The 11,725-nt window shown below is 34.9% G+C and overlaps 1 protein-coding gene across 1 annotated transcript in view; it reads left to right on the top strand.

The window, feature by feature from the left end:
- Positions 1–486: 486 nt before the first annotated feature.
- Positions 487–11,725, top strand: part of LOC136796941 (uncharacterized) — a 17,180-nt gene continuing 5,941 nt past the window's right edge. The window contains exons 1-3 of the mRNA XM_067052139.1: positions 487–715; positions 5,052–5,244; positions 11,163–11,383. Coding sequence (XP_066908240.1) covers positions 5,060–5,244; positions 11,163–11,383 — 406 coding nt within the window. The 5' untranslated portion in view covers positions 487–715; positions 5,052–5,059. The remainder of the gene's footprint in view (positions 716–5,051; positions 5,245–11,162; positions 11,384–11,725) is intronic.

The raw sequence follows: 11,725 nt of genomic DNA on the forward strand, positions 1-11,725 counted from the left end.
AAAATCGCATCAAACGATCAAAAGATATATCATGTCTCTCACTCTAATGATAGGCAGGGCACTGTTGTCCCCCTTCAATGTTGTGTTTACCTGCTTGGTGTCGCCCCTCTCCCGATACCCTCCTCAACTCTCCTACCTGGATCTTCTCCCTTTGTCAGTTCAGTTATTTCACAATAAAACCAATTTTTTTTGTCAGATTTACCACTAAGCAAGCTGAAAAGATATTTGTCTACGCTCTGAAAAAGACGTTATAGAGTATTGTTGCTGAGTGCTGGGGTTCATATTGTTAGTTGCATATTTATTATCCATGCATTTAACTGTAATCTATAGTTACTAGAATTTTTTATCATAAAGTTCCGACAAAAACTATTTGGAGCATATGATCAAGAAATTGGACAATATTTATATATAAAGAACTTCCCACGCCAAATACTCCACTCTGTCATTTACCTCTTAGTTTTTATATTTCATTGGAATACAGTTAAAGCTCTGAGAATTCAAAACAAACATGGTCTGTGTTGTTTACAATTTCTGAAAATATTGTTAACTCATCTTGACCCAATAACAAAATGTTGAATATTTAGTTTTTTACTTTTATTGTAAAAACTTATAGTTTATGGTTGGAATGTTAGGTTAAAATTCTACTGATAATATTGTATTAATCTACTGTGTTATTCACAACCTGTGACAGTTTTTTTAAGTCTACTAAATTAAGGTAATGTATATGTTGATTTTAATTAATTAAATCGTATTGAACACATTGTATTTCCAATGTATGAGGATTACTTATAAATTACAGCCATTTTTTCCAATGTATCTATCACTTGAGAGTTGGAACCAAGTGATAGTATGTTGTCTGATTTAAGTTTTATTTCCGTATGGTGTACTGTATTTAGCATAGTGTTGTATATCTAACACGAATTATTGGTAGATTTTGTGGACTGTTGCTGGTTTGTATTGGAGAAAATAATCAGGGCACAATCATTGATGATTGTATCCTGATTATTTAATCCAATATAGCTCATATGGGTTTAGTGGAAATAGAATTGCTTGTACTGTTACTTCATACCTTTATTGTTTGTTTATTCTCTCACTTACATAACAATGAAAAAGAAAAAACTTGTCTAATATCTGAATTGGCTGATTTTCTTTTCGTTAAACATATTTCATTATTCAACAGTTTTTATATTATAAAGTTGTAATGTCTTCACATTGAATGATCTAAGTTGAAATACAAATATAAAATACAACTGAGATTACGAAAATTTAGGGAATAGCAACAATAACTTTTTTTTTTTTTTAGTGTTAGATTATTCCATTAAAATACTACTTATTTTAGTTATGATTACAAACTATGATTGAACATCTTGCCATAATCACATCAGTTCTCCTTCTTGGAAACAATCAATACCTTTTTAATATATTAATTAATATTGATATTCTACAATCTTGCCCCTTTAATTTAGAAAATAATAAGCTTAAATGAAACACTTATACTTTTTGCACACAAATCGATGACATTTTTTTTATTTTATTTTTAATACTTTTTGGTGTAGGATTTTCTTCAAAGTTTTAGATTTTTTGATACATTATTCTTTCCCATGTATCAGGTGTGCCGGAAAGTCCTATCCATTTTGGTTACAAGTTTCAACATGTATGTGCATATTTATTGGACGCATATTTGGCTCTCTCTTTTTATCACCGAACGTATACATACTGATCTAGCAAATGAACTAAAATAAAGATAGGCATTTATGATCTTTAGGTTTTATGACTTTAAACAACAACAAACAAAACAAAGATGATTCATGTTAGTATGACTACTGACTAAGTTCATTTATGTCATAGTATTTTGTACGAATTCCAGCAAAGGAAGAAATGCTACAGAAGCATGTAGAAATTTATTAAAGTTGTTTGTGAATGTACAGTTTCTGATAGAATATGCAGAAGATCGTTTCAAAAAATAAGTAAATACTTCCTAAGTAGGTGATTACGACCTTTCAGACCATCCACTCGCTGGACGACCATTTCTGATCAACGACGATACATCCAATATCATGTTAAAGCAAAATCAGTTTTTGACAACACTGGAGGTTGCGGAAAGGCTTGATCCTGCTCACCAAACAATATTCGGAAACTAGGATTGGTGTGGAAATATTTGAGACGGGTGCCTTTAGCATGATGAATTTAGAGAAATAAAGCAAGAAGAATGATCAAATCATCATATGCACATCTCTGCTTGCATGGAACAGAATCGAACTCTTCGTGAAACCGATGATAACAGGGGATGAAAAGTGGATCACCTTTAAAATAATCATAAGGAAAAGGGGATATTGTGAATCTGGAAAACCTATCTCCTTCACCTCTAAACCAAAGTTAAGCCTGATCAAGAGAGAATGTTATGTATGTGGTGGGAAATTCATGAACCAATATTTTGAGCTATTAAAACCGAATGAAAACTTGAATTAGGAGAGGTACTGTCAGTGATTGGAAAATTTAAAAGCAGCACTCTAAGAAAAGAGGCCAATTGATGTTCAGTAGGTAGGACATCATACTGCTTTGGTAACTCATCACAAACTCGCAGAACTAGGCCGCAAAATTTAGTTGTATCCACTATACTCCTATACTATACAGACATACTATACACCCCAATTATCGCTTGTTTCTGTCCAAAATGAAGAAGATAACAGACAAGCATGGTTCCGTTTTTCGCCTCTAGGGTTAAGACATTTATTAAAAATGGGACATTAAAATTGCTGTAATGCTAGCAAGAAGTTATTAATAATAGTGGTAATTATATTATTCAGGGTATGATAAATTCTTTATTTTGTATTATTCTAAAAATGGACCAAATTTTCCGGTAGACCTAATATTATATAATTATATTCTGATATATTATTCTGAACTGGTTAAGATTTTTTTGTTTGGTCATGTTACCTACAGTTCATAGATGTTATGAAGTATTATTTTATAATGTAAAACAGTAATTTTTTTATCTATGTGAAGTTGTTTTATAAGTGTTCATTCTAATTTTTAACTATATTATCACCATGGAAAGTAATCAAATTTAATTTAATTGTTTGTTTTACTTTAGTAAATGGAATGAAATCAACTCTTTAAACGTAATATTTTGTTCTTTTAGTATATTAATTTGTTGGTTTCCTACTTAGAAATCCATATCATATTTCAGTGGTTCTCGACAAGAGCTTAATTTTTTGGGCCAAAATTCCATGCATGTGAACCATCTTCAAAAATTTCTGAATTTTTCATGTTGCTTCTTGGGATCATAAAGAACAGTTGCAACATAAAATAGATCTGAAATAACTTATTAGAGGTCCAAAGCCCAATTTATTATAGTGATGGAAAGAGGCTTAGCTGCCCTGTTGATAAAATGCTAAATGTTTCTGAAAGCAGATGAATGTGAAAGAACCGCAAACAGAATGTCCTGCAAATAACCTTTGGCTTCAGTCTAAGATTTTTTACAATTGAAAGTCCCAATATTATACTGGGGGAAAAATAAATTTCTACATTTAAGCTGTAAAATTTTTAATTTTTGCTTTCATTAAGGCCTTTCCTTTACTGCTCTTGGCGATTTTAATTAGTTTTGACAATAATTTACTCTTACATAAATTAAAACTGGGCTCATTGTTTGATCTACACAAACAGATTAGCTTGAGCATGGGTCATCACTTCATTCCTCTTATTTTTTAACTTGATGGGAACAATGCTTTTCAAGCTGCTGTTAATTCTATTACCAGCCTCAGAGGGTATGTTTTACAAATGAACCGTGAACTAACCAATCTGAATTCAGAAATGCAATTAAGTGTAGAACTTTCGTCACTGACTGTGTTAGTAAAGCAAATGACTCTGAAGAGATGTTAGAAGCAATAAATAATTTTGTCAACCCAATTTAACCTATAATAAATTCATTTGCTGTCATAAAGAGAACAAGTTGTGAAAGCCTGATAAAAAACTGATTTAAAAAAAACAGTTACCACCACAACTCATTTCTTCAAATAAAAAATAATAATAACAATATCAAAACTCTCTCTGGAAGAGAAATTTTTTTATCACATTGTCAGTACCTGGAAAATAAAGGGTTAAAAATTAAATGAATATTATTTGTAGTTTTATTGTGAACTTTTAAGAAATAAAATATTAAGTATCACCTACTAATTATTTTTAAACCAATTTTTTTATGAGACTCAATAAATTAATTTTAAAATTTAAAAATATTATAAAAAATCTAATGAGAAAAAAGTTTAATTTAATTTTTTCTTTAAAAAAAGTGCTTCCTCAATAGTCAAGCCTTACTAACTTGATATGATGGGAAGGTTTAAAACCCTTATAAAAAATTGTTTTTAATGTGGAGTAATAAAAAGCTACTAAAGCGGTCAAAGGAGAAACAAAAATAGTTTTTAGTTTGAAACTTTTGCCAAGGATCGTTTATTTTTTAGCAGAATCTTCTAATTGAGTACATGGAAAGCATCAGATATCTTCCGGATGGCTAACAGATTCCAAATTTATCCATTATCATTAACTATTAATTATAGCATTAAACTAGATTCATTATGATTTAATGACTTCTATCCCCGCAACTTAAAAATTTAAACCAGCCTCAGAGGGTATGTTTTTTCAGTCTGAATATTGGTCTAAAAAGTTACAGATGACTATTTTTTAAACCCTGTAAAAGACTATTTGTTTATGGAAATCATATAAATTACTACTGTGTTAATTTCATTTTTTGCAAAAAACATATAGTTGGTTTAAATTATCTAAGGATAGATCTTACCACATTAAGATAACAGAAAACTGGTTGAAAATAATTTTGTTGGGTAATTTACATATATATTTATCTTCAAAATTGATATTATGTCTTAAACAGCTTTATAAAGTGATTAAAATTTGATGGATAGGTCTTCAGAAATCATTCTTTTCCATTAATGTTTGTAGAATTTCTATGTTTTTTCAAGATCTTATTTATTTAAGTATTAAAAAGTAATATTATATGTGATGATCTGTTATTAATATTATTATACTCATTTTTTCAGTCATTAAAATGCAGCGTAGTATCGGTAAGCGAATCCGTATGGATGAACCACCTCCTCCAGAGTATGATACAACAAACCCAATGACACCAATGGATGATATGACACCAATGGATAGCAATGACACTCAGGAACCGTATACACATTACAATACTTACAGTCATCAACAATCTACACCTGTTCACCATTCCAGCAGGTAATATCATTATTTTGTTTTAATAAGCCTTTCTATTAGAAATTATCCACAAGCATTTTAAATTGTACCAACGTTTTTTTTTTCATCCCTACCTGGCCATTTCTAGAATATAGAATGGTTATTTTAAAGGTTACAAACCTATTCTAGCCAGATTGGGATGGTTGAAATTTATTATGTGGGTCTGTCACAAAACAAATTTCAACCTGCCTGACTGGATTTGAACCAATGTCGCTTCTGGCTCGAGGTCCTGGTGATGCCTTAATACTCCTTTCCATGAGATGATTTATGTGTGAATAATGATCCATTTATTTCAGTTTGAATCTTATTTCCAAGCATTTGAAGAGTTTCCCAGGATTGAAAATTTGAAAAGGCAAAATCCCTTTCTCTAAGGAGCTTCATTAACTCATGCTTTACCCAACAACATGCTCATGGTGTCGGCGTGTTACAAGGAAGGAATTGTCGGGACATTTTCCCAGCACATGTGCTGGTGTTTCAGGCTCTCTGTTGCATTTACGACAGAGAGACCCAACTTTTCTGACCTGTCTGGTGACACCTGGGACTCCATGCAGGGGTGCATAATTGATGCTAATTTCAGGGCATTGAACCATTCAGAATACGCGAGAATCTGCTTGTCATAAATAAATTTATTTGCCTTCGGGGTCTCCTTGAAGTGGCGTACTCCAATTCCCTACCACCTGCTATTGGCTCATTCCTCAAACGTATTCTCACATAGCGACTGCCATAGAGCCATCACACTTCAATGTTCTTGATGAACGCCCAATCTATCTGCACATTCAGCAATTTCTGCTGAATAATCGAACGTGGGCTGGAACATCGGGTACATTGGACAGTCACTGAGCAATGGACCAGTGTTGTAAAAGAGCCTCCAATTGGCAGCAGATTAAGCTTAAACCCTCAATACCTCCTTGGAGTGTACAACATCGCCATGGAGGCGCCATCGGACTTCGTAGGAATTCCGATAATAGCCTTGACACTCCTGCGAATCTTGGTGTTGATGCCCTCCAGTATCACTTTTTTTTTTTAAAGCCAAACCCATTTCCTTAAATGTCCTCTGAATGCTGTCAATCATTCTTTCTGCAGCACCCTTGTCGCACGCTGAAACCACCTGGTCATTCGCGAAACCTGTGAGGACCACACATCCTTGGTCACTATCTAGCTTATAACCAAATTTATTTGCAAAATCTTGCTTGCAGAGGTTGTTGTACAGATTGTCTATGGTTAGGTTAAATATCGAAGACGACAAGGGCCTACCTTGGGATACTCCATACAGCACTTTGATTTGGCTTGTACAGTGAGCACCTATGTTTATTCTAATACTGTTCATAGAGAGGAGAGCCAAAATTATGTTTTTTAGATCCGATGACACACCTCTTGTGAGCTCACGATATGGTTATGGCCAACATTGTCAAATGTACCTACTATGTCGAGAAACACCACTGCACATTCGCCTTTCCTATTTTGTGTATCTTTTAAAATGGCATTTATGATTCTCACGTGGACTTGCATACCTGGAAGGCCCTTCATAAAACCCCTCTTGATTCCTGTGGAAGGTGACCTGTTTTCGTAGTTCATGGTCCAGAATCTTCTCTATAATTCAGCGCATGATCGAGTATATTGTGATAGGCCTCCAGAAGGATATGTTATTAACATCACCTTTGGCTTTATATATTAATATTGTGCGCCCCTGTGGAAGTTAATATATAAGCTTTGGTTGGTATATGGTATATAGGCCACCGTCAGCATTATCTCCGTAATAATTTTTATGATATGGGCTATATCAAAATATTTTTATGTGCAGATCAGAACTAATGATGTTGATTTTATTGCTTTTTTTATCATATTAACTTCTATTGTGTTTAGATTTGGTATTGGGCCTGGTTTCTCGTATTCCGCATGTTTACGTAGATTTTTACTCTCAAAGAGGTTTTTATAGTGGCCCTCAATTTCAGCCAACTTTAAAGAACATTGCTTGGGAGCATTGGCATTCATAATGGTTGGTACTACCTTTTTTTATTTTGTTATAATATTGGTATTGTCTGCTTTATTGGCCCTCTGGGAATTTGATACTTTCCAAGCACATTTGTCTGTCATGCTAGTTTTATTCTTCTTTCTCAGTTTGTAAAATTTGACAGCAGGGTGCAGGGGACCCGGCAGTTCAGCATTGATAGTGATTATAAATCTAAGGAATTTACCTACATCCTCATCAAAATCCGCCGTATTCATTTCATTTTGTGCTAAGAGCACTTAATTTTAATTTAAATTAAAAATGGCAGACCATTTAGCAACATCCTCTTTTATTTGAGACATCACCTTCTCCTTTCTTATGGCCTATTGCATTCTTAACTATTCTCCTAAGCATACTGTTGTTAACTTCCCTGTGATGTTTTTTGTGAAATGGGTTCTGAGTCCTCTTTCATCCTTAAAAGAGAGCCCACGGATAGTGCATATCCTATTATCAGGGCATGGACCTATATCTTCCTGTTGACTGCTCACCCCTGTGACTCTCTTGGACTTTCGGCAATCTATGGAAAACATCGTAAAGAACATAGAAAAGAATTATTAACAATAAAAATAGTACCTCAATAGTGAAATAAACGAGACACACCAGAACAAAAAAACTACTATATTACTAGAATTCCTTGTATTACTCTTATACGCTGGTATTGAAGGAGAAAAACTACACAAATATTTTCCAGTGGCAAGGTGATGACACTCCAGGCCCTCATGATACCGCTGTCTGAGGAAGTTTCAATTGTTCGATATGAGCCATCTGTTTCTTTTTTAGTTTCTTACTCTCAATGGTGACAGCATTATGCTCTGTAATCGCATTTACTGTGAATGGGCCCTCATACCTCTGCAGCTCTTTCCCTCTATTAAGAACCCAGTTAGCAATATATTATTGTCCCTATTCTAACTTGTCCCACCAGATCCCATACTCCAAGGTTGTGCCACTCCACTCTTTACGTTTTTCCCTCATTTCTGCCTCTGAAATTATTCCTTAACTTTCGTCACACCAAACTATTGCTAATGATTTCATCCTCTCTGATTGCTGTACCTCAATAATTCCAACAATGTCTTTCCATACAAAATAAAATTGAAACCTAGTCTACAATGCTCTTAACACTGCTTCCGCCGATCTGTCTTGCACCGTGTGTGCCATAGTCAGTTTACTGAAGATGTCTATGACCGTGATCCACCTATAACCCTTCCATGTAAAAGAGTCTACTTGAAGATATCTGAGAGGAGCATCTGCATTGGGCGTCTCTTCTTGTGTTACCCTGGGTGGATGTCTATCGTACTTAGTACTAAGAGGCACATTTCAATCCAGTTTCCAATGGTTTCCTGGATGGTGTGTTTCATGCCTCACCAGAAGTATCTGTGGCATAATGTGTGCAACGTTTCGTTCAGTCTATGGTTGTTTGTTTTGCCTTGATGATACACAAGCGTCACCTCCTTTTGATGCTCCGTGTCCACCATCATTGTAAGCCAGATAAACGAGCAATGCACCCCAATTTGTTCCGGCCACCATAATTTTTTAATATTGTCCCAGACCAGTGCATTTCTGACATATAAAGGGTGTTTCTTTCCAGATTTAGACTCATCTTTCAGCACTCTACATATCTGATCTTCCCGACTTTTCTCGGAATAGTTTTAGTCCAAATTCTCTCATCCTTTAAAAAACATTTTTCAGATGCTTCATATGGCCAACTTCCAATTTTCTGAAGACCAAGAGATCGTCCATATAGATTTGGCATACGGACTCGTCCAACCCCCTCAGAAACTTATCTATGAGCCTCTGAAATGTAATTGTACATTTTTTTTAGTCCAAAGGGCATCCTCATGAACTCATAGTGGTCTTTTGAAAGTGAATGCCGTTTTGTATTGGTCATCTGGGTGCATTCTAATCTGGTGATAGCCACCTTGGTAAAAATTGCTGTTCCACCTAATCTATTCAGAATGTCATCAAATCTAGGGATTGGATATCTTTTATCGATGGTATTTTCATTTAGTTTACGATAATCTGTACCCACCCTATATTTTTCTTCTGCTTCGCCTAGTACGCTTTTCTTTTTCACCACCCACAATGGACTATAAGGTGACGGGCTATCCCCAATTATCCTTTGCTTTTTGAGGTTCTCTATCTCATCACGACTATGCTTCTGAAGTGCTTGCAGAATTGCATGAACCATCCTTCCTGTCGAGCCTAGCATCTCCCCTTCATTCCAAAAAATATACTCATGATGTTCATGATGAAGTCTTTCCAACTTTCTGCCTGCATCACTGCCCCTGCTCATCCCTTCGAGTCCCCTACCATCCGCTTATACTTTCTTCCCCCGTTTCTTTTTCACTATCCCCTCTTATTTCTCAATTGTGCCCCCACTTTCTCTAGTAAATCACAACCTATAATTACTTGGCATTTTTCCAACCTCTTGGACTATCAAATTCTTTCCCTTACCACCCCATTTACCTAATTTAATATCTGGCTCCCCTTCTACACTGCAGGGTCCTACCAGAGTAACTAATTGGCCCCAGTGTCCACTAGACAGCTCACTCCTCCCTTCACTCGGATGATGGGCAAACTGACATGCTCTCCTCTCACATGATAGTCCCTTAATGTGGACTTGCTACTCTGCATATACTCCTCTCAGAACTCCTCTCGTAGTTGTTTTCTTTCTCCTGTCTGCTTCCAAACACTCTTCTTGCTTCGCTGTATACCCTCTTGTCCAGGGTCTCCTTTGGTTTCTGTTTCTGAGATACTTCTGTGGTCTCACTTCCAGATCCATTCATTTTCTTAGAGAACCTTCTCCTTTGTAGTCTCTGGGCATTGACCTCAATCGGTATGTCGTGGCCCATATCTCTTCTCCGGTACATGTATGGGCACTGCCTGGCAATGTGACCTTACCATACCCGTGGCATTTATGGTCCTCCTGCCGACCAATTCCTCTGGGCTTAGTCAATTTTGTCTTTCCCTCTGCATTCCTCGTTATCTCCTTCATATTTTCTTACTACTCCCTTCTTCGCCAGGGGTTGGGGTTGTTCCTAGGGCGATGGTAGCTGATTCTAGTCCATTCCAGCTCTTCTTTTTCCATCCAGAATTCCTCCTCACAAGCACTGGCATCTATCAAGTCTTGTGTACACTCAACGAATGAACACTCCCTGGGTAAACCTATCTTCTCTATTTCCTTTGCTAATTGGATTTTAAGAATTGTTGCCAGGAATACCATGTTTGCCTGCACTTGATTTGTGTCCTACATTTCACTAACCTTATTAGTGATATGATTAAATCGAGACAGCAGCTTACCATTATACTGCCCACTGGTTTGTTTCAGTTTTCTTGTTTTTCGAAATATGTCCTCTTCAAGCACTTATCATTATCATTTAGGGAAATTCAAAACTATTTTTTTTTCTTTTTAACTTCAACTCTGATCATCTTCAAAAAAACATTTCTGTTTGAATAATCTTTAATCAACCAATCTTCTGTTTTATTGATTTATGTTTTCATTCTTCCAAATAATTTTGAGTGAATAGTATACACCTCTTTTGCTTTGTTCACAGTTTATAATGTTGAGTTCATAAATGCGTTTCAACATGCTGGAAATAAGCTTTGTGATTTCTTTATAAAAAAAAGATCCGTCCATGGCTAGATGTCTGCTTTTCAAAAGACAAAGTTTAAGCCTAATAATAAATATTAATATTTGTAAAAATCTCTCATGGAATTGTATTTATTATATGTATTTTCTTTTTATTTTGTAACCTATTCCCTATAATCCCCTACAAATTACTATTTTGTATTTGTGTGGTATATTTTGGGAGTATATCCTTCCTCCCCTCCTCCACAAATAATGAGCTTTGACTACATATTAACTTAAATACAAGTTGTTGTTTTTTTTTAACAGCAATGAAATCTATTCTGGAGATCAGCATTATGATGTTTTACAAAATTATGAAAACTCACAATCTGTTTTACATTCTTCGGGACAGCAGCCTGTTACATATGAAATGCAAGGGCAATATGAGATGTCTTCTCCAAATGCTGCTCAATCTTCAACTCATTCTTTTGATTCGCCTATGGCTCCAATGAATTTAAGAGGAAGAATTACACGATCTAGATTGAGAAGTAATTATTTAATTTTAACTATTATTATTTCCATTATTTTTAAGGATGCAATATTTATTTGTTTCATTTCCAACTATTAGTTAGCAATTAATGATTTGAAATACCATAATTATACTTAAAAGCGGTAGAAATATATATATATATTTCTATAATATATAAGAAATACATAGATCAATTCTCACAAAATGTTAAAAGAACTTTGTGGAATCATAATTATGAGAGATAGTTGACCGTGGATGATAAATGAGGAGAAGATGGTTGGGGGTGCGGTCAATGAAACACAAATAAGTATGACTAACTTATTTTAATGTGCCGACGTTTCGGCTAGAGTTTCTAGCCTTC

This window comes from Halyomorpha halys, unplaced genomic scaffold, assembly GCF_000696795.3.
Source record: "Halyomorpha halys isolate HHAL.00 unplaced genomic scaffold, Hhal_1.1 Scaffold353.1, whole genome shotgun sequence".
NCBI lineage: Eukaryota > Metazoa > Arthropoda > Insecta > Hemiptera > Pentatomidae > Halyomorpha > Halyomorpha halys.